Source organism: Grammomys surdaster, unplaced genomic scaffold (assembly GCF_004785775.1).
Source record: "Grammomys surdaster isolate TR1022 unplaced genomic scaffold, NIH_TR_1.0 240, whole genome shotgun sequence".
NCBI classification, from domain to species: domain Eukaryota; kingdom Metazoa; phylum Chordata; class Mammalia; order Rodentia; family Muridae; genus Grammomys; species Grammomys surdaster.
In genome coordinates this window covers 1,227,266-1,251,435 of record NW_021604685.1, presented here as the reverse complement: position 1 = coordinate 1,251,435, position 24,170 = coordinate 1,227,266, and the positions used below count along the sequence as shown (strand labels likewise).

The following is a 24,170-nucleotide window of genomic DNA, read 5'->3' as shown; positions in this document are numbered from 1 at the left end:
CTTCAGTGTGTAAGCAGGGCTGCTCCTGACATCTCCTCCCTTCTCTAAGTATAGAAGGGCTGTGGCAATTCTAAACTTGCGAAGGCGGGGATAGAGGCCTGACCTCCAGTACTTGAAAGGGACCTTGTAATGGCTCTAGTCCCCCTGTCGTTGTCCAGTGAGGCATGAGGGCCATACCCATCCTGATGTCTTTTTCCTGGAGAGGGGATACTTTTGACATCAACCCCTATGCAGTCAGGCTTGGCCCTCAGGGAACCCAGATAGATATTTTTATCTTTTATTTATATTCCCTTGCAGTACTTAGCCTCGAAGCCTAAGCAAGAATTCAGATCGCCTGTCAGAGGGGGTTCTGGGTGGCCTCTCTCTGTTTTGTCTAGGGGCAGAAGTCTCCCCTTTTAGGTTGGGTGGATATGGGTTTTGGAAACACCCTGCATAAAATAGCAACCTCGTCTTGAGTCTCGTGGTCCTCCATAGCTAACTTATGATAATGTATCTGAATAGGTTTTGCTACCAAATTATTTATCTGTTGTATCACAGAGTTAGTCCGCCTATTTGAGGGTCAGGGACCAGCAGAAATAAGCAAAAAGAACCCAAATAATGGTCCCAAGATGGGAGGAAATAGGGTTGACAACCTTGGAGAGTCTGAAAACCAATTCTTGTACCAGCATTCATCTGCCTCTTTCTGAGAGAGAGATCTTTAACCAGGAAAGGAAGCCACCTGAGCAAGGAGACATGTCTATTTTCTGTGTTTGTGTCCTACATTGTGCCTGTTCATGTTTTGAGTTTTGTGTTTCCTTGAGATCACATTTCATACTTGGGGCCATTTTATATATGTACACATCTTTATAGGTAAGTTTATATATGGTCATATGTATTTAAATCTTCATTTGAATTGGGCTCTTGAATGTGTATATATATCTATAAACTGGGCCTTTATTTACTATTTCCCTATAGCAAAGCCAAGACAAAAGTGGATAGACAGAGGAAATAGTCTCAGCTAATATTTGCTGGTATTGCCTCAGCCTTCCCTTTAAATTTTTTTCTAGATGTAGAATATAGGGGTAAAAATAGGCCATAGGGCTGGGCAGTGGTGGTGCACGCCTTTAATCCCAGCACTTGGGAGTCAGAGGCAGGTGGATTTCTGAGTTTGAGGCCAGCCTGGTCGACAGAGTGAGTTCCAGGACAGCCAGGGCTACACAGAGAAACCCTGTCTCAAAAAAAAAGAAAAAGAAAGAAAAAGAAAGAAAGAAAAAATAGGCCATAGGGATCCCTCGATACTAGGCTTGAAATTTTTGCATCATTTTTTCTGCTGCTCATCCATAGTATGTGATTTCTTTCAACACATGCACTGCTATCCTTGGAAGCACTAGAATTGAACATGAAAGAGTAAATTCTCTGGATTAAAGTAACTACATTCCTTTCTTCTCCTACTCAAATACCACTTCCTTTCTGACCTAGCTCAAGTACTAGCCTGCTATATTGAAGAAAAAGGGGCACACCCTTTGAGATCAGGCCAAATCTGGGAGCAAACTTCCCATTACATTTTGACTGTGTATAGATTCTATAGTGAATCCCTACATAAATTTCCTCTAACAACAAAGAATATTCAAGAACTGATGTGTATCTCAGCATACCAATGTGTGCTGAGAAAGTGCAAGGCCCTAGTTTCAATGCCCTACAACAGAAATAAAAAGATTCACAATGTCTTTCTTACAAAGTAAGGCCTAGAGATAATGTGCTCAGGCCAAAGAAGGAATCCTGTAAATGTTAATTTCAGTATCATTTCCTCTGGGAAGCCTTTTTTCACTACTATGCTCTAATTTAGGATTCTATCTACTTCATAGTTTTTAAACCTCAATTAATAATCTGACTTCTATTAGCATATATATGGTTCTGTGTGCTGTTATACCAATATATGAGATTGTTTGTTATATTTAAAAATCTAAATTTACTTAGATTAAATCTTACTTAGACTTAGACTATGCCTAAAACTTCTTCTATCCCCCAGAGCATTCACAATGGAAATTGCCATTTATAACATGAAGCAAGCATAACAGTGTGGTACTTGCCAGGGTGATTTTTGAGATATAGAGGTATTAAGTGTAAATATTATCTAGGTACTTCTCTTCTAATGATTTCACAATTCCAGTCTTTATGCTCATTTTTAGAATAGAAATTTATTTAATTCACTCAACTCAACAAAGTATTTATTAATTGTATTATGTTTTGCTGTCTTTAATCAACATGACCATATAAAAGTCCTGCCTTTGCTATATCTACATTGTAGAATGTAAAATGAAAAATTAGAAAGACAGTAAATGTCAGGTACAAGCACTACAGAGAAAAGAGAAAAAATTTAAGAGAATAAAGATGAAATGCATAAAGATACAAGAGTAAGTTCACTAATACTAATCTTACTACAGTGTCTGAAAGAGTAAAAGATGAAGAAATGCCAGTTGTTATTGCTATAGCTAATGTTGTACAGGTAATATTGTTTGATTCTTTTTAAATTTATAATATACAATTATCAAGTCTCAACATGTTCATATTACAATTGAGGAAGCTAATGTTCAGAAGGGTTTTATTTTTCTGAAGTCTAGAAATAAGGTGGTATGTATCCTGGCCTATCTTCATACTTACTGACTTTCCAACTATTTCTTTTATGATCAACAGGCTGATGAGTTTGCTGCATGACTGAAAATCCTGGGAAATCCTATCCTATGCATGTTCACCAGGAAATTTCTTTAGCTTCAGATCCGAGCCCACCTAAAAAGATTCAGGATGCAGCACAAAAGTCACATAATCATAACAAGACATGGTGATGTAAACTGTAAGCCCAGCATTGGAGCTGAGACAGGAGCTGAGTTAGATGCTAGGGTCATCCAGAAATTGGTGCCTATCCAATGGACTTCCAGTTTAAGACAATGAAAGTGGGGGAGGGGTATCTGAAGGAGGAAGAGAAAGAATGTGATAGTAGTTCTGGTAGAGTAGTGGTTCTAAATTACTGAAGAAGTTTCTTTGAAGGTCAAAATTCCATACATAAGGACTCAATGGGAAAAAACTTTTAGAATAAAGTTTGCTGTTAATTAAAAAAAAAAAACTCTAGTGAGGTAGACTGAATGTATTAGACAAAGCATGAAGTTCACCCAGTCAATGGGATTAGTTCTGTATAAACACAAGATGGAAAGAATTCCAAATGATAGTAAGGTCCTTTTCATATCATCTATATGCAACTATCTCTTAGCAAGCATGTCTTGCCACAGACTATCACTCTTCTCTGTACAAGTCTCTATCCATGACCTCTTATATCCAGCCAATAAAAAAGACAACAAATGTTAGACATTACCTACAATGAAGAATTTCTGGGTTTGGAATTGCTTACATTTCCAAAGCATGTCTGAAGGTCATTATAAACTTATATATAATTAAACTGTGTGTGAAATTACTGTCACTCTATAGTCTGTGAAGAAGGATGATATTTACAGCAACTACACTTAGGGAATGTTTCGTTATTGTCCTGTTTCAGTGCGAAATCAATTAAAACTTTCAACCTAATAAAGCATACCCCTATTAAGTCTAGTAAATTACAAATAGGGCTTGTCTTTCTCTTTAAAGAAATAAAATATAGATGTCTATACAAAGGCATCATGAGGAGTACTAATTAAAACTAATTTCTTGTCATCAGAGATGGGGCTACTGGCAAAAATCAGTCAACAAACTTTCCCACTGTGAGATATGGGACACCCTCCCAAAGCAACTATAACCCTAGGTTTGATAATTAATAAAAATTTTCTGTGTAGAAAATCTTCCAGTGCACTAAATTCATACTGTGAAGCACTCAGGTGCCTCCAACTCACACACTGTCCATTTATATCAAGGGATATGGGATTAATGGTACAACTGGTGGAAACTGCATATGCCAGAACAAATGATTTCCCTAGACTGATCAGAAAGTAAAGCATTCCCTGTATGGTAAACTTTGAACAGACTCAAAAATCTGGAACATTAAAGACCAGAGAGCATCACTGGTCCCAGAGAAAGTCAAATCCTAGCAGGATGCAGTACAATTTCACTCATCCTTAAATCTCCAGCAGTAGGCAGGGTGAAAGGAAAAGCCTGGTGTCACTATTCTAAAATGAGGAAGGCGAGGAACTGTGTGATGAAACTAGGATCATGAAAAAAAATAGAGAGAAAAGTAAGTAGAAACTGGCAGCTACCAGCATTTCCAGGCTCTTCCTCAGCAGGATGGAAGGACTACCAGAAGTGGCTTCACATCGGATAGAGATCTTGTCCGGCTTGCTGTTCCTGGGCCACCTAATAGTGCTCACCTATGGTAAGGCAAGACATTGATACCTAACTATCTCTTCTCCCTCTGGTAGAGAGTGTGAGGGTTGACTTTGAGTGTTTACTGAGGAAAACTTGTTTCTCATGGGCAGTCAGTTGCCTGCAATTCTGCAGGCTTTCTGAATGATGGGCAGAAGGGAGAGAAGTCTTTAAAGTCTGGTAAAGGTTCCAGAAGCTGTCTTGGATAGAAATTGAAAGGATTCTTCTCTTAAAAAGTGTCTGCATGACTTTCCACTATTTCAGGGACCCCAATGTCATGCAAACCTCCCATATTCTCCTTTTCCCTTGAAATTCCATAATTATTACTAACTTCCCATTTCCAAACTTTGATTCTTGCTACAATATATACGTCCCCAGTGAATAAATGTTGTTGAGTTAATAGACGTGACCTTAGAAGTGACCTGTAGCCAGGGATGACTGGGCACACCTTTAATCCTAGCTGCTGGGAGGTAGAGGCACACTGATCTTTGTGAGCTCAAAAGACTTTGGTCTACATAGAAAGTTCCAGGACATCTAGGGCTACATGGTGAGACTCCATTTATAAACAAGAAAATAAAAGTAACACATACCACTGATTAGAATTATTTACAAGCCAAAGATCAAGTGATCATAGGTGTGTGGGTTCATTTCTGAGTCTTCAATTCTATTCCATTGATCTTCCTGCCTGTGTCTGTACCAATACCATGTAGTTTTTATCACTATTGCTCTGTAGTACAGCTTGAGGTCAGGGATGGTGATTCCTCCAGAAGTTCTTTTATTGTTGAGAATAGTTTTTGCTATCCTGGGCTTTTTGTTATTCCAAATGAATTTGAGAATTTCCTTTTCTAACTCTGTGAAGAATTGAGTTGGGATTTTAATGGGGATTGCATTGAATCTGTAGATTCATCTTGCTTTCGGCAAGATGGCCATTTATACTATATTAGTCCTGCCAATCCATGAGCATGGGAGATCTTTCCATCTTCATAGATCTTCTTCGATTTCTTTCTTCAGAGACTTGAAGTTCTCGTCATGCAGATCTTTCACTTGTTTGGTTAGATTCACACCAAGGTATTTTATATTATTTGTGACTATTGTGAAGGGTGTCATTTCCCTAATTTCTTTCTGAGACTGTTTATCTTTTGAGTAGAGGAAAGCTACTGATTTGTTTGAGTTGATTTTATATCTAGCCACTGACATATTCAGAGGCAGATGCTCACACCTAACCATTGGGAACCTCCATGGGGTTCCCAATGGAGGAGTTAGAGTGAAGACTGAAAGAGTTGAAAGGGTTTGCGACCCCATGAGGAGAGCAACAATACCAACCAACCAGAGCTCCCAGGGTCTGAACCACCAGCCTGGGAGCACATAGGGAGGGACCCATGGCTCCAGCTGTATATGTAGAGGAGGATGGCCTTGTCTGGCATAGGTGGGAGAGGAGACCCTTGGTCTCATGAAGGCTGGATGCTGAGTGTGGGGGAATTCGAGGGTGGGGAGGTAGGATTGGGGGGTGGGGGCATATCCTCATAGAAGCAGAAGGAGGGGGAATGGGATGGGGGTTCTTGGGCGGGACAGGGAGAATGGGGTAAGGGGATAACATCTGAGATGTAAATAAAATATCCAATAAGAAAAAGAATTATTTACAAGCATTCAGCACTTACCATTCATATACTTTTAGAACACATTTATGCTACACTAGGACTTCTCATGATCAACCCAGAACATATATTCAGCACTTGAAACACCTGAAGAACAAAAGAAACTGTGTCCTTTTAACTCTTTGCTCTATGCTAAATATTTCTAGCTTCTTCAACTAAATAATGTGGTATATTACTAGCTGCTGGGATAACTCACTTCCCTGTGGACATAGTAGCCCAGCTGTAGGGTCTGTTTGCAAGAATCTAATTCTAGCTACATATCCCAGCAGAGTCTGGAATATCTCATAGTAGCATTATTTCTGTGACACTTCTTCCACACTCATTTACTATTCAAGGAAATGAAATGCTTTTTCAGGAAACAAAGTACAAGTAATAACTACTTAAGACTCAGCATAGGGTAAAAGGGGTTCTTGCTGAATTTCTGCTTGCTTCATCTTCCTATAGTAGGGTGACATTAGCTCAGACATAATTTGAAATACTTAGCAATTATGGGCTATATTTATTTGCTTGGTTTTTTTTTTAAACTGAAGTTGGCCTCTCCAATGGTTAAAATATGCCATAGATGTTCTAATAGTTCCTGGTGAGACAAAGACAATAGATTCAACTTCAGTGTCCTCATTAATAGATGCTCTGGTACTTAGCAGAGTGTATCCTGGAAGTTGGATAATATAACCTCTCTCCATGCACTAAGTTTCATATTCTTCCTGCTTAACTGAAATATGTGCCAAATTAAAAAAAATAGTGGGTGATAACTTGCATTTTGAAACTATATCTACCAGGAAAGATATTGCTGAAATACAGCCCCTGCCCCAGTTGAATAAAACACAAAGTCATTAAGCTATGAGCTTACATATGAAAAACTCTAGTGCAATGGGCTCCCATCTCTTTTTGCTTCTGCTTTCCCCCAAACTCCTCAGCCCATCAAGAAGCAATTTTATTTTTTTTCACCACACAATGGATAGCACAACCAGTGCTAGAGAGTTACTTGGGTTCTTTATTTTTCCAGACCAAGCATGGATGAACTCTTTTCCCCCTCAGAATATCATTTTCTACTATCTTTTTGATAAGAACTAAAGAAAATGAAAAAAAAACAAAGAGAAAAAAGAAAAAAGGAGAAAAGTCAGCTAGACTTGCTTTCAAAGTACACGTTTCAAATCTAATAGCTAATGGTTTGGTTAAATAGGAATATAGATCCAGGATTTTTGCTTCACACTATGTTTCACCTTTAGAGTCTTTCACCCTTCTGGAAAAGCACTTGATTTTATGCCCTAATCACCGAGCCTTTCTCTTGAGTGAGTCTGCTTCAAGCAGCAAGCTGCACAAAATGAAGTACTTCAGTTTCCACTATTCACCATTCTTCTTCTTATATCTTATTTGAAAATAGTGAAAGAAAATATCATATATATGTAAAATAATATAGAATTCCTAAAGATTAATTTATCCTAAATCTCTACATAATATTTTGGGGGAAAATGGATCCTTCATGGTGGAAGTGATTTACCAAGGGTCACCTCCTAGCAAGACAGTGACATAAAAGGAGGTTGAAAGCAGTAGAGATAAAGAGTATTTTAAAGTCTTCATCCTAGGGACTGACTCACATTGATGGGAAAGTTAACAGACCAGAAGAGCACAGGGATGAAGAGAGGGTGATTGAAAGAAGGGTTTTTCCCAGAAACCTACTGAGCCCGTCACTCACAACTCACTCAAGTGAATATCTTGTCTGTGTTTGCTTCTTTGTTCCCTTTCTTTAGGCCATCCCATTCTAAAAGCACCAGAGAGTGTAACAGGGACCTGGAAAAAAGATGTGACTATTCCATGCATCTATGAACCTCTAGGAGGCTACAGGCAAGTTTTGGTGAAATGGCTGGTACAACGTGGCTCTGACCCTGTCACCATCTTCCTACATGACTCCACTGGAGATCATATCCAGCAGGCAAAATACAGAGGTCGCCTGAAGATGAGCCAAAAAGTTCTAGGAGATGTGTCCCTCCAACTGAATACCCTACAGATGGATGACAAGAATCGCTACACATGTGAGGTCACCTGGCAGACTCCTGATGGAAACCAAGTAACAAGAGATGAAATCATTGAGCTCCGTGTTCAGAAATGTAAGTCACTGTGAGAGTAGAAATGCATTGGGAAGCAAAGACACAGTAGAGTATTGTAATCCTAGACACCTCTGAGAAATTGAGTGGCCTTGGTTTCTATGTACATTGGTTCTCTGTAATTCTATTTGCTAATCACAGGCACCTTGAAGTCACCACCTCATTAGAAATTTAAAAAGCGTTGGGAAATACTGCTGCATTTCTTTTTAAAATGCCATCTTATCTCTCCTATATTCACTAAAGTCATTCTGATGGGCGTAGTTCCCGCCAACTGCACTTCCCAATTTACCATAAAACTTTGTGGTCTAATGAAATACATTATTTGTTAAGTATTTCTCCATTCTTCATATCATCTTTTTACAATTTTTTAGATTTATTTATAAGCAAGTGTCTTGCCTATAGGTATGCCCATGAACCATATGTATGTCTCGTGCCTAAAGTGGTTTGAAGAGGGATCAAATGCTCTAGATCTGGAGTCATGGATGTTTGCAAGCCATCATGTGGGTGTTGAGAACTAAACCCAGGTCCTCTACTAGAGCAGCTAGTGCTCTTAACTACTAAGCCATCTCTCCAACCCAACATTTGTATTTTTATTTTCATGATAGTACCCTTTAAGGCCTCAAAGTTTATAATTTTGTTGAACTCTAACCTATTTTTTATCTTAGTACTTGTGTTTTGTAGCATGTCCCAGCAAAATCCCTTAACATGCATAAAGTCTGGCAGAGCTGAGTAGTGAAGGCACAAGGGCTTGATCTTTTCTTGGTTAGTAGTTGTTTAACTAGCAATCCAAATATTTTTCACTTATTTAAATTATGTAATTTTATTTCCTGGCTCATCTTTTAAAATTAACATTTCTGTTTTTAAAGATTTATTTATCATTTTATACATGTGTGTGTTTTACCTACATGTACATGTGTCTTAGTTACTTTTTTATTGCTGTGATAAAATACTTTAACAAACCTATGAAGTAAGTAGTTTGAGCTTATAATTTCTTTTTTTTACTAATTTCTTAATTATTTTATTTATTTACACCTCAAACATTGCCCCCCTGTACCTCTTCCCAGAGTTTTTCACCCCATCCCCATCCCTGTTGCCTCTGAGAGGGTGCTTCCTCCCAGCTCCAGGCATCCTTCTTCCCTGGGTTAGAGTCCATGACACCAAAGCAAAGGCATGGCTGCAGAAACAGCTAGCTAAAACCTCACATCTTGATCTGAAAGCAGGAGTCAGAGAGAGAGGACATGAGAAATGGCATAAGTCTTTTGAAACTTCAAAGCCCCCCCCCAGACATATTTCTTCTAACAGGTCCACACATTCTAATCCTTCCCAAAGTGTTGCACCAAGTAGTGATCACGTTTTCAAATATCTGAGCCCATAGGGGCTATTTCCATTCAAACCACCATAATATGTGGGTACCAAATACCTATCTGGTACCTGTGGAGGTCATAAGATGACATATATTTCCTGGAATTTGATCTATATATGATAATGTGTGGTTATATCAGTGCTGGTAACCAAAACCAGATCCTCTGTGAGAGCATAAAGAACTCTTAACCACTGAGCCAACACTCTAGGCATTACTTGTAGTTTTATTTCATTCAGTAGGAGAGGATGCACTATTTCAGATAGTTTTAAAATTTACTGGGATTTGCTTTATACTCAGAACATGGTCTTTTGCCAGTAATTCTCCATATGTGGTTGTTAATAGCATCTACTTTTGCTATTGTTATATCAAATGTTCTATATATGCCACTGCTGGTTACCAGTGTTGTTCAAACTTTGAACCTGTTTCTCATTGTTATATAAATCATTTAAAGTGAGATATTGAATTAAAATTATTAGTATTTAGCTATGTATCCTTCCTATTCTACTAATCATTTCTTCATGAATTCAGGGGGCTGTATTACTAACAGCATATATTTACAAGTGAATTTTCTCCTTCACAAAAAGAAACTTTTAGGATTACAAATTGTTCTTCTCTATTTCTAATAAAATATTTTTCTCAAATTTAATTTGTTTTATATCAGTATAGTCATTCTATCCATATCTTGTCTAAAGACTGCATGGTATGCTTTTTGACATTCTTTTACTTTAAAACTGTTTTTCCTTTGAGCACTAAGCAAGGCTATTATATAGCTAGATATGAGAATCTGCCTTTAAATCTGAGATTTTCTACTTATATTTAATCTAATTCTTAATAAAGTAGTATTTTGTCTACAATTTTCTATTTGTAATCTTTATCCTTCATATTTATTTCTTTATTCATCCATTACTTCTACCTGTGATGTTTAATAAATAATTTATAGTGTATATAGTTTGATTATTGTTTAATTTACTGAGATTGCTAGTTTCATATCAACTTCATACAATCTAATCATTTTATATGAGGGAACCTCAACTGAGAAAATGTCCCCAATAGAATGACCTGTAAAGCCTGTGGCATATTTTCTTGCTTGAGGATTGATTGAGAAGGCCCAATTCACCACAGATAGTACCAGCCCCTGGGTATGTGTACCTGGATGCTGTGAGAAAGCAGGTTCAGTAAGTAAGCATCATTCTTCTATAGCTTCTGCTTCTATTCCTACTTCTAGGTCCTAACATGTGTCCCTGCTATGACTTCTCTAAATGATATAGTATGACCTCAGCCTTGTAAGCTGATATAAACCCTTTCTGCCCCAAGTTGCTTTAAGTCATGATGTTTTATCACAGCAATATAAATTCTAACTAAGACATTTACTAAGTATTTTCATTATTTTCTCTCAGTGGGATATCATGAATTCTTAATTTATTGGATTTATTCCAATTTAATTTTTATAATATACAAAAGGTTGTTTCTATTCAGCTCAATTTCTTATCTTTTAATTCTACCATTACTTTAATTATAATGGTATAAGTATTGATTTTGAATTATTGTTTTGTAAAGTGTCTTTTAAGTCAGGTTGCAGAAATGTGTTTAGATTCAGTATTTAACTGTATAGTTATCTCTACTGGTGCTTTTTTATTTCTTCATATTAGTTTTGAGTATCATCTACTTCCCCTTTATTTTAGCTTAAAGAATGCCTTTTGAGATTTCTTATGGGTCCAATATACTAGAGAATATTCTCATGCCCATTATTTATTTAGGAAAACTCTTGATTTTTTTCCTTCATTTTCATCTGCCGTTTGTTTGTGCTTTAGATGGTTTTTTTTCTATGCTGCCCAAACTAAATTTAGACCTGTAGTTAGAGCTACAAATATATGTTCTTCTTACCTGTGTTTTTTTGTTTGTTTGTTTGATTGATTGATTGATTGATTGATTGATTCATCAATTGATGGATTGTTTAGGACTTGGTGATTTTTAAAAACTAAAAACTAATGTAAAGTCTTGTGTATTCATTGTCATGAGTTGCCATTGAACTCACTATTTGATTAACTTAGATGTCAGTTAATGACTGGTTAGAGATTTTCTTAATTCCCAGGAGCAAATAATTCATGGATTATTTACTGGAGAGCAATGATGTTTAGTTAAGGTATCAGTGTACAGCCACTTTACAATTATGGCCCTTTTTATTTTCTGCTAATATGAAACCTAAGGCTAACAGTAAGTGTGTCCTTATACCTTTCATTTATTTTGTCTGAATATCCAAAAGACTTTATGAAAGAATATGTCATCCTTCACTTTGGGAAGTCATCAGACTTTTCAAACTTCCTGGGAAATATCTATTTCTGAGCATTTCCTTTAAAAATTCTTGGTTAGTATCTTCTTTCCTCAAACAAATATTCATTGTCTTAGGCATCTGTGTGACAAGTATTCTCCTAGCCATAGGGAAAGACTTTTTACTATAGGTACTAAATAAGACAGACCTTTGAAGTCATGTTTTTCCCCCAGAAAATCATTAAATAAGGGAAATAAAGATAGTATTTTTGGAATGAACTGCTTACTTGTATCTGGAATAGAGTATTAATTTTTATTACCTCTGAGGTAAGTTGAAATGCCACAAAACTTCATGTTATTACAAAAACCGGCTGTTTCTTTTTCATAAATATACCATGAATTCCTATGAACCAATTTCCAAAATTCTTAGGAAAGTGACAAAATCAAACATTTTCAGTTATGCCTTTATTTCTGTGCAGGAGTAAATTTTTTAAAGTCATTACTTCACCATTTTTTATTGAAGTAACCCAATATCACCTCCCTTGTTAGACTTCTGAGTCTTTATCCAGAACGAATCACTATATTTTAGTTAAAAGTCAGTGAAAATTAAAATACATTTCTTCCACCAAATTTTCACACCCTCTCCACTCTAGATTCTGGTTCACTGAAAGTCTATGAACCTTGGCTTATTAACTCAGGCTTGGAGTGATATGCAATGACTAATGAACAGACAATAGCACTTGCCAGCATCATGAGAGGTCCAACCATGAATCTGACTATGTTTACCTAAAATTCCAAATTTTTCTAGTATCTTCAACTGTTTAGCTAAGGTCACCAGATTCCTTAACCAGGTTTCTCTTCCTTGCAGACCCCTATTATCCACCTATAATCAATACTGAAGCACTTACAACCATGCAATCCTCTTTGGAAGGTAAGTTATACTAGGGCTTTGTTACAGCAGTGCTTTAAAATGATGTATGAAAACAGAGAATATGAAATTCTACTGAGTTTGGCAAAGATATTACTGTCTTACTCAGGGAGATCATGGTAATAAAGGAATATAGCAAGGAGAGTGAAGAAGTATACTCATGAAGCAAAAAGAAAGCATCATGACTATGTGACTATGGGCATAACACTTCTTTGTATATATGTTTCTACTTACCACCTTTATTGTAAGAAAGTAAAATGTTTCACCTCATAGTACAGTATAGATCAATAATATGGTCAGATACCCTGAAAGCCCAGAAGAGTTCTCCAGCAAAGACATAAAGCCTTTTCTACCATCTCCTACCTCACAGCTCTTCAGTGCAAGGGAGGCCTCTGACCTTGATTCTCTATTTTCATAGCAACAACTATAATGAATTCAACCTCCTACTCGACCATTAATGTGACTGGAAAACATGAGGAGACCATTTCTAGCCCAGGTAATAGTAACATTAGAAATTCTCTCATTCTACTTTGACTCTGAACACTGTGATTCATAAACTCTATGTGGAATTCAGCTCCACAAATCATCAATGAAGAGCCCAGGAGCTGAATTAGGTAAGTAAGATAGAAAGGGGAAGTTAAAGATACAAGAATGTAAAAAGTCAGATTGTGGTTAAAGAAAGAAATAAATGTATTCCTAGTTTGTTTCCTATTGCCATAGCAATATACTTCTCAAACACTGAAAAAAAACACAACAACACAGAACTATGGTTATGAACTCAGCCAGTTCTCCAAAGGAGACAGGTAGTAGAATGGGTAAAGATCAAAGCAGTCTCCTCCTCCCACTACTTTAACTTTTGACTAAAGGCTTCTGCCGCAGCTTGCAGCTAATTTTTATTCCTCAAAAGTCTCAAACATTCCCAAGTCAGAAACTTGGATATTAAAATCCCAGAGAAAATGTTGTATACTTCATCACAAACAGATAGTCAGCTAATTTGCAATGGTATGCCTAAATTGATTCTTAAAATAATGAACTTCTTTCATAGTCTTACAACCAGTTGTTAGTTCTAGATATACTACAAAACATCTATAATTCCAGGTACCCATCAAGTATCTATTTTGATTGTTCAGTGTGAAATAGGTTAATAACTATAACTCATTGTTTCATACTCTGTCTTTGTATTATTGAAAGCATATTTCTTTTTGTGATACTGGGTATTTGAACCAGTGATCTCAAATATGGTAGGCAAATTCACTATAAATAAATATAATAAAAGGCACAACAGAAAGCATCATAAAAAGATAAGATCAGACAGAAGAGTGAATTTCAAGGATGGATGACAAGGTAAAGAAGATAAAACCTAATGATATACATAAAGGAAACATTAATGAATATGACTAAAATATTTGAGAAGTCATAGATATATTCAGGAGATCAAACCTAATAATCCATACAGTAAAAGAAGGAACAGAAATAAGTCAAAAGGCTCAGACAGAGTAAAAAATGCTTAGATACTATATTCAATGAAATTATAGCCAAGAATTTTCCAAACCCAGAGAAAGAAATACACATAAAAGTACTAACTAAAAGATGTACATGGAAAATGCCACGTCACAGACCTCAATGTGAAGCATTGATGCATAAATGTCAAGCATAACATCAGATCATTAATCAGCAACACTAAAACCCAGGAGAACACAGAATGATATATTTCCAGCTCTGAAAATAATCACTTCCAACTGAGATAGGTGTAGTCAGCAAAGTTATATCTTAGACTTGATTGAAAATAAAAGGCACTAAGACAGGAAATGGCTTGGCATGCCAGTCCCTGAATGAACAGCCTCAGAGGCAACATGCCCCCCGACAAAGTACATTGCTTAATGCTATAAAAGTGAAGCCTAAATGGTATTAGATACCCCAAGATCCTGGTGATACTAGAGCCATGAAACATCTGCCAAGAAGAACAGCAGATAAGGAGTGGTAACAGCCCAAGAATGAAATGTCTGTTGTAGGAAGCAAAGCAGCAGTGGCAGAGTCAGATAACCCCGGTGACACCAGAAACAAGGCCAAATGATTTGATGCTTGCCCTGCTATGTTTTAGCCTTTGGTCCATTATTTTCTCACTATGCCCTGACTCCGACTCCTTCCTTTTGGAATGATAATGTGTATTCTGTGACATTTTATGTGATATATTTTGATTTTACAAGAAGCTACAGTTAAGAAATTTTTCTTGAGTCTGAGAAGACACTTTGAAGTAGTTTTGCGACTGTCACAGATTGTGAGGACTTTTAATGTTTGACTAAACAAATTTTATATTATCATGTGCCTTTAAATATATCAGGGTCAGAGAGTGGAATGTGGTGGCTTGAATGTCAATGTCCCCCATAGCTTTATTATTTGAGTTTTTGGTCCTCAGTTGATGGCACTATTTAGAGAAGTACTGTGGCCTTTCTGAAGGAAGTACACCATATTTAGAGTTTATAGCCTCAACCCAGATCCAGATTTCTTTCTCTACATTGTGTTTGGTGTTGAAGGATGTGATCTTACAGCTTCCTGCTCCTGTTGCCACGTCCATGCTTGTTGCCATGCTCCCTGCTGTGACAGTCTTTTATCCATCTGGAACCATAAGCCACATTAAACTCCTGGTTCTGAGAATTGCCTTTGGTCGTGGTGTTTTATTACAGCAACAAAAATGTAATTATTGAAATAAGTCATATGTGCCTGGAAACTAATCAAATTTTTAAAGTTTACCAGTTTTTTATGTCATCTAATGATCCTTCTAATTTCACTGAAGTCTCTTTTAATCATTGACTTTATTAACTTAAAGCTTCTTTCTCTTTCTTTTGATTTGCTTAGCCTAGGAGTTTATAAATCTTAATCTATCTTAAAAACCAACTCTTTGGTTAATGCTGTCTATTGTTTTTTCATTCTTTGTTTCATTTATGGCAGTACCTAATATTTATCATTTCTTGTTATATACTGGGTTTGAGATTGACCTCTTGTTTCCCTAGAGCCTTTATGTGTGTATTAGTTTTCTGTTACGAAACATCATGACCAAGCTAACTTACAGAAGGAAGGATTTAGTTTGAGATTAGTTTTAATGGATTAGAATCCATGATATTAGAGTGGAGCCGGTAGCACATAGCAGGCAGTTGAGGTCACATCAGTCCAACCACAAACAAGAAGCCAAGAGAATAAACTGGAGATAGCACATGATTTTTAACACCTCAAAACCCACCCCCAGTGGCATACTTCCTCCAACAGGACCACTCCTTCTAATATTCCCCAAACAGCACCCAACTGGGGAATAAATATTCCTGTTCCCAAGACTCATGGGTAACACATCACTCAAGCCGCCACATTCTGCTTCCTAGCCTTAACAGTCTGTTGGCCACATCATAATGCAAAATTCATTTAGTACAACTTCCAAAGTCCCCATAGCCTGAAACAGAACACTATTTAAAAGTCCAAAGTCTCTTCTGAGACTTAAGGCAATCTCTTAATTTTAATGCCCTATAAAATCAAAAAGCAATTATATCTAATATACAATAGCACATAATATAGATTAACATTATAAAAGTGAGAAATGGGACACAGTAAGGAAATACTAGATCAAAGAAAGACTGAAACTCTGAAAGACAAATTCCAAAATTCTGTAACTCCATAGCTCCACATCTGATGTCAGAGAGCTTGCATGGGTGTCTTTAGAGAAGAATAGCGGAGCAAACCAAACCAATGCTCAAGCTCCCACTGTCTCTGGGGTCATATTTATATTCTTGTATCTGCTATAGCAAAACATCCTTTTACATGTGTCTGCTTCAGGAAAACGTTCTTCCATATGTCTGTGTTAGCAGAACATCCTTTCACGTATTATATGCCCCAGAAAATCATTTGACATAACTCACTCTCCAAAGAAACCAGAAGTTTCTACTTCAGAGGCTAATGAGACAGAAAAGCGGGTGTTTGTTTGTCTGTGTGTGTGTGTGTGTGTGTGTGTGTGTGTGTGTGTGTGTGTGTGTGTGTGTGTGTGGTGTCTGTATATATGTGTTTAGTATAATATACATGTATATGCACATAGTGCACAAGTTTGCCTGTATATACTCATATGGAGAAAAAAAAGTCTTCTTTAGATGCACCTTCTATTGTTCTATACCTTATTTTTGAGACAGAGTCTCTTATTGGCTAGACTGCCTGGCCAACAAGACCAGAGGAGTCATGTGTCTCTGTCCCTGAACACCGTGATTTCAGATTCTCCTATGTCTGATTTTTATGTGGGTGATGGGGACATGAACTCTGTTGTTCCTTAAATACTAAGTTTATTAACCACCAAGCCATCTCCCTAATCCCTGCTTTCAAAAAACACTAGTTTAAGGAAGGAGGCAAGAAGGAAGTACAACACATGTGACATGAAATGGGAACTACTAGGAGGGGGATACAAGTGGCAAGAAGGCAGCAGGCAGTGATGGAGACAAAAATCAATCAAAACAAAATATGATGAATCTGTTATTTTGAATGCTGATTATAATTAAATTAAAGTAAAAAACAAAGTATATTGGACATCATTCAATGTGTCATTTAAGTTGAGGAAACTAAATTCCAGTGACACTTAATGATTTGACTAAATTCGCTGCATTAACTTTCCTGTGACTGATGTAAAGTCTTGCCTCAAATTTTGTATATTAAAGTGGCAGAAATATGTTTTTATATATGTATGTTAATCAAAAGTCTGACATAATTATTAGTGAGATAAAATCAGGTGGCAGGAGTGCAATATTACTTCTGGAAGCTTTGTGAAAGAATCCATTCCCTGATACTTTCCACTGTACAGAAGCTACCTACATTCCTTGGTTCATGACCTCTTTTATGTATTTTCGAAATTAGTAATATAATGGGTTCAAATCTCCCTCAGATGCTTATCTTCTCCTGTATCTCCTACCTCCACTCTTAAATTGATTCTTATAATTGCATTGAGCCCATCAGAAATATTAATATTAATCTCCCATTTTAGCTGCAGATAGCTATCAACCTTAATTCTGCCTTTAACCTTAATTATTCTTATTACATACAATTCTAGAAATTGGATTGCAAACACCTTTGAAGGAAGGACCATTATCTTGCCTATATGATCATATAGGAAGTAAAATAGACTTAGAACTGGAATCTTTGTACAGTCTATTCCTTCATCTCTTTCTACACCTGTATTAATTACTTACCTTATTTCCACAACAAAGGACTTGATGGAAGCTGCTTAAGGAAGGAAAGGTTTGTCTGAGCTCATAGCTCAAAGGTTCAGTCTACCATAGCAAGAAGTCATGGCAGATTAGCACATCAGATTCACAACCAGACAGCAGAGAATGCTGGTGTTCAGCTTGCTGGGTATTGTTTATTCAGTTCATATGCCAGGCTCTGGAAGAACGGTGCCCACAGTTAAGATAATGCCAAGAGGCTTGTCTTCTCGATGCATCTAGATCCTTTCAGAGTGACAGTATTAACCCTCAAGGTGCCCTAGATTTCTGAGTGGAAATATTTTTGAGAAAAGAGGAAGCTGAGAATTGGGCTGGGGAGTACAATCCAGAAGTCTTTATGGCTTAAAGCCAGAATCACATGAATATAGCATTTTTGAAAAGCTGGTGAGCTGAATACTAATTTTTCTTCTTAAGGCAAGGTAAAGAGAAAGGCCCCTGTCTTGACCTCATGGAAAGCATGGAAATCTGGCTATAGCCAACACACACACACATACATGTGCACACACATACACGTGCACACGCTCACACAAACACACATACACAAAAATAAAATCCCAAGAAGTATAAAAGAAATTGTTCTGGCATTGTTTCTCTGATCATTTATGTAGATTTTCTTTTTCTTGCTTTTTTTATTAATTATTTTATTTATTTATATCCCAGCCTTTGTCCTTCTCCTGGCCCCCGTTCCCACAGTTCCTCATCCCATTTCCCTTCCCTCTTGCCTCCAAGATGGTGCTCCCCTCCCCCCAACTAGGAATTCCTCTCCCTTGGGGTCTCAAATCTCTCAAGGATTAGGGGTGTCTTCTCCCACTGAGGCCAGATGAGGCAGTCTTCTGCTATGTATGTGCTAGGGGCCTTGGACTACCAGCACATGTATGCTGCCTGGTTGGTACCTCATTCTCTGGGAGCTCCCTGGGGTCCAGATTAGTTGACGCTGCTGGTCTTCCTATGTGGTCACACTTTAGGGAGTTATTTATATCTTCCTTAAGGGCCTCTATTATCTTCACAAGATCAGATTTTAGGTCAGAATCTTGATTTTCAGGTATGTTAGGGTATCCAGGGCTTGCTGTGGTGGAAGAACTGGTTTTTGATGGTGCCAACTTGCATTGGCTTCTGTCACTTATGTTCTTGTGCTTTCCTCTCTCCATCTGTTATCTGTGGTGTTAACTGGCCTAGATGTCTCTGACTGGAGCCTGCCTCCTTGGAAGCAGGTAGAGTTCTGTGACCCGGGTTGGAACTGGCCTCCTGTGAGGTAGGCAGTGATGTCTCTGGTTGGGGTTGGGGGACAGGGTCCTGTATCCCTGATTAAGGTAAACCTCTTAGGAGACAGGCAGGCTGTGGGGTGTAGGAGAGGAGTGAGCCCACCAATCTGGCCTGAGTACAGGAGCAGACCAGAAGGAAGATGGAGTTCAGGCAGAGGGGGTAGGCCTCAAGTCAGCTGGGCTCTGTGGGTGTCCCAGCTGGCATGGTATTTGGGCAGGAGTCTCACCTGTGTCCCTGGTTACAACAGACCTCCTGAGAGACAGGAATGCTGTGGGGTATGGGAGAGTATAGGCCCACTAATCTCTTATCTAGATTTTCTTAAGAGTATGGGATTTTATTTTTCTCTTTGGCTCGCTCAGAACCTCAAGACATTCTAGGCTAATACTTAGAGTTTCCCCCAGGGCCCAACTTTTGTTCATTTATTTGGTTGCTTTTCTTAAATTAGTAAACTTTTACTGAAATATAGTATACAAATAATATATGGCTATATTAATATTTAAAAATCTGAGATGTGCATACTTCACAGCCACAATTCCTGTGGCCTAATCCTCACCAAAATATTTATTTTCCCAGTACCTATTGCCATGCTTTATTTTAAACTATTTTGTACTCTTATAAAGGAATAAAATAATGCATTTTTGTACCAAACTTCTTTTTCTCAGGGTGTTTGTCAGAATCAATGGTGGTCTCATATGAATACATACATATATATTATATGCAAATATATTTCCATTGCTAGGTAATTGGTGTATGTATGTCTGTTTAACAATACATGTATTCTATTCTTCAAAGTTAACTACAAGACTTCTTACTTGGGCCATTATCAATAATTCTTGAATAAATAATATTGCATTATTGATACATTATGTAGCACTAGCTGTCTTGGAACCAGCTATGTATACCAGTCTGACCTCAGACTCACAAAGATCTGCCTGCTTCTCCCTCCCAAATGCCAAAATTAAACATGCACACCACCATTTCCACTACATTTTATATTTTAAAAATATCATATAGACATTCAATGCTTTTAATTTCTTTATTCTTTATAATTTCATACATGTATAAAATGAAATATGACCATATACACCTCACATTTCTCCCAACTCCAACCATATACTCTACAACTTTCTTCCTCCTAACTTCATGTCTTCTTTTTAGATAATCTACTAAATATGAATAGTGCATGAGTTTGGGGCCATCCAGTGGGGGTATAGGAAACCTTTCAGTGGGATCACACTGAAACAAAAGAATGAATATCTCTCCTTCAGAAGCTATCAATTGTCAGTAGCTCTTCAGTAAGGAGTATGGACTGAAGAGCACCTCTACCACCTATGCAAGCCTTTTGGCTTGATCTTATGTCCATCTTGAGCAAGTAACCCCAGCTACTATAAATCCATGGATGCAATATCCCTTTCATGTCCATAAAACAGCATTTTCATACACTCCTCCTCATTGCCTGGCTCTTAACCTTTCTACTTTCTCTTTCTTGATGTTCTCTGAGTCCCCTTCCCTTTCCCCCTCTCTGTATGATAATATATACCATTTTGCAATGGGCACCCAGTCTCTTCTCAGCACTTTCACCAGTTATATATCTCTGGATTGATTTTTGTTCAATGAAAAATGCACTTCTCTGTCCAATATTGAGAAAAACCTATTGTCTATGGGTATAAGTATAAATTTTCAAATAGCCAATTGAATATTTATAAAAATAAACAAAGCAAGTTCTATTCTAGGGTCTATTACAGTCCTGGCCATGTATTTTGACCAGGATTACAGTAGTAGGCATGATAGTCCTTCCTGTGGAGTGCTCAATTCCAATCAAAAAGCTGTTAGTTATCCTCTAATGGTCTTGCTACTATCATACCAGGGACACATCTTGCCTGTGTATGTTGGTATTATGACACACAAGGTCCAGCAGTGAGTAAGACCATTGATTGATGTAATTTTTAACCAAATAGCACTTAGTCTTATTTTATCTTTTAGGAAGGAACCTGACAATCTTTGCCATAATCTTCATCATCTCCTTTTGCTGCATAGTAGTTGTCACCATAGCTTATATCATGTTCCGCCGCAGGAAATTCCAACAAGGTAAGTGATAAGTAGGGAGAGTTGGGTTTTGCTTATTCATTCTTTCCAACATTACATTGGTTTACATTCTGATGATGCTCTATGTCTAACATTACAATGAGCTTGAAGACCAGTTTTAGAGTAATGATAGAGATAAAAAGAGATATATGTTCATTGTCCCTGCAAACAATGATGTAAGATTTATGGAATAGAATATAAAAGTCCAGTGTGCCCAACCAAGTACAATTTTCTTTGTAAGTCACCTTATAAGAATGCATAAGAAGCTTCCCTCAAGTTGCTTGCCAGTTATGTGTAGATTTCCTGGTTGAAGCATAGAAGTTATCAATAACACACATAGCAGAAAGAATAGTGATCCAAAATGTAAAGAAGAAAATATTGAACAAAAACTGAAGAGATGAAGTCAAAGCCAGAATAATCAAAGAAGTCTTTCAGAAGGTCTAAGTAGAACTAGGTCATATTAAATGAAGACAATATGGAAAGGGACAGTATTCCAGGAAAGTGAATCCATATAAGCTTAAGTACAAAGGCCTAAACTGCAAATGAGTATGAATCATCATAAAGAAAAATTCATACAGTTAAGTGACAATGAAATGCAAAGGAGAATAAAAGTTTCTTTCTAATTATAGCAGGTTTTAAATTCAAGCCCAAAGAATTTCTTCACTTGGTGCTGCAACATTTCTAAGATTAACTTAATTGTTTGGATCAGGGAAATGGCCTGATGAAGATACTATTGTCAAAGTTATTTACTGAGCTTGGAAAGCGCAGGGTTGAGGGAGATTGGAATGTTTGTTTCTAAGGCTCCCTTCACTTTAAGAGAGATAGCTTCACTGTAGTAATTCAATTTACTCTGTAGTTACTGAGAATAGTTTGTATTACAGACTCTGAGTATATAAAGACAAAAGAACAGATGTGGTATACAGAATTTCCCAATCAGTGGGAAAGACAAAATATGGAAATGAGGGGCCTCATACTCTGCATTGTTAGCTTTCTTGTAATCTAGTACATGAATTTACAGTTGCTACTCTGAAAGATTATAACTATCTCGAGGGCAGATTGGGGGTATCAAGAAATGGCCATCTTTGTGCCCAGCTAATCCCATGGAATAGAGGACAGTCCTCCACAGACACTAAGGGACAATGATTATCTAATTAGGGCCCTTTTAGTTTTAAGATTTTATGTAGTTATATTTTATTAATTCAATGAAACATTAACTTTTCCATATATGATATGTGTGTGTGTATGTGTGTGTGTGTATGTGTGTGACAACTGAACCCTTTCTTTATTAGTAAGTGGGCATAAGTGCACTTGAAATGGATTGGGCTATGATCCCTAACATGGAACCAAATTCAATGCATTTTTCCTGGGCTGTGGCTGGGCAATCAAATTTCCCACAGAGTTTTCTGAGAATCTTTGATGAGATTACTGGGTGAAGAGCAGGTCTGGTGTTCTCCCTTTACCAACACCAAGCAACATCTTCAGTCTGATGTTCAGAGTCAGAAATGCCAAAGGGGATGGAAATCAAACATGTATACCTTCAACTTCTCCAATAAATCTGCATCCCTGTATTTCAACTCATGACAAAAATCTCTCAATATTAAAAAAGATGATACTTAGAATTCTCTTCTGTTTCCTGCCATCATCTTTGGACAGGTGCTCAGATTTCATGATTAGCTCTTGCACACTCTCCATATAAGTTTCTGACCGGAATCTTCCTTATTTTCTAGAGTATGTCTATGAAGTTAACAGGTAAGATATCATCTCCTTTTCTATCTTATTAACCATTGCCTGCCCTCAATTTTGTTGATTGTTAGCAGAAAACCTGGAAACTAGTCCTAATAGAGTCTTTCAGGGTCAGAAAATATTTTACCCTCTCAGATAAATGTCCTCATATCTTGTCCTGGATCAGTGAACACACAAGATGATTTAGGTGTACCAACTTTCTGTTCTCACAATCTCTGTCTAGCAGGATCCTGACATTCAGTGAATAAGAACGTAAGTGGTAGAATGCTAGAAAACCAGGATCTAAGTCCTAAGACCTTTCTCATGAATAACTAACTGGGTCTTGGTTCATAGGGTGTGTACCAGGAAGACAAGCAGCTCTGAAGAAACCACAAGGGTGACTGATGTTGCAAGTGAGTACTTCAGAGATGAATCAGATTCCCATGCTCTGATCAACGACTACTCTGATGACCTTTGCCTCAGCCAGGAGTACCAAATAACCACCAGATCAACAATGACTATTCCTGCCTGCTGAACACAGTTCCCAGAAACTAAGAAGTTCTTGCTACTGAAGAAAATAACATCTGCTAAAATGCCCCCACTAAGTCAAGGTCTACTGGCATAATTGCCTGTGACTTATTCAGTTCTTGCCTTCAACGTAGTTTTCTCTCTGGCTTCCTCTCTTCCTAGACAACCTAAAGTCTCCATCTAGTCTGCCAATTCTGGGACGACTGAGAAATCCTGGATTTGGCTAAAGATATACTATATGCACCTCAAGAAATCTAGCTTCTGGGCTTGGCCCAGGACACTTCTTTCTGGGGCCTTCACAAGTCCTCTCCAAACACCAGAGAAATTCCCATAGCACTAGAGGTTCTTTGTCATGCCTCCAGGCTTCACCAGAAAGAATAAAATCAGATGAGTCTCAGTCCTACCAACTCAGACAAATGCTCATGTCTAGGATTACTTCCCTTTCTCTGGGGCCAGATGGCTTTTAATTGATATTGCTATACTGTGGATCTAATACACTAGCACTTGTATTCTTTTGATGTTAATAAATGTTTAATCATGTCGGCAGCTTCAGTTGTATTGGTCTTCTCTCAGTACACAGTAGACCCTATCCAACATTATAAAAATGGTAAGCACCCCTAGGAATATAGATCATACACTTTTCTGTTCTCTCTCTCTCTCTCTCTCTCTCTCTCTCTCTCTCTC

General features: G+C 37.4%; 1 protein-coding gene across 3 annotated transcripts; it reads left to right on the top strand.

Moving 5' to 3' along the window:
• The first annotated feature begins 4,233 nt into the window (after positions 1-4,233).
• Positions 4,234-24,032, top strand: Vsig4 (V-set and immunoglobulin domain containing 4). Of its 3 annotated transcripts, XM_028774359.1 has the most exons (8): positions 4,234-4,333; positions 7,730-8,086; positions 12,583-12,645; positions 13,061-13,138; positions 19,065-19,140; positions 21,135-21,239; positions 22,964-22,985; positions 23,313-23,429. In XM_028774359.1, exons 1-7 carry the CDS (start codon positions 4,246-4,248, stop codon positions 22,974-22,976), a joined length of 780 nt encoding a protein of 259 aa, XP_028630192.1. In that variant the 5' UTR covers positions 4,234-4,245; the 3' UTR covers positions 22,977-22,985; positions 23,313-23,429. The 3 variants fall into 3 exon arrangements, with proteins under 3 accessions (XP_028630192.1, XP_028630191.1, XP_028630190.1); XM_028774358.1 differs by lacking the exon at positions 19,065-19,140 and having other exon boundaries at positions 23,313-24,032; XM_028774357.1 differs by lacking the exon at positions 19,065-19,140 and having other exon boundaries at positions 13,061-13,144; positions 23,313-24,032.
• Positions 24,033-24,170: the final 138 nt, after the last annotated feature.

Bases quoted from the DNA above. Each gene is read 5' to 3' on its own strand.
- Vsig4 (XM_028774357.1), top strand. From the start codon at position 4,246: ATGGAAGGACTACCAGAAGTGGCTTCACATCGGATAGAGATCTTGTCC. The intron at 8,087-12,582 runs GTAAGTCACTGT...TCTTCCTTGCAG, and splicing joins TGAGCTCCGTGTTCAGAAAT to ACCCCTATTATCCACCTATA. The intron at 21,240-22,963 runs GTAAGTGATAAG...CTTATTTTCTAG, and splicing joins CCGCAGGAAATTCCAACAAG to AGTATGTCTATGAAGTTAAC.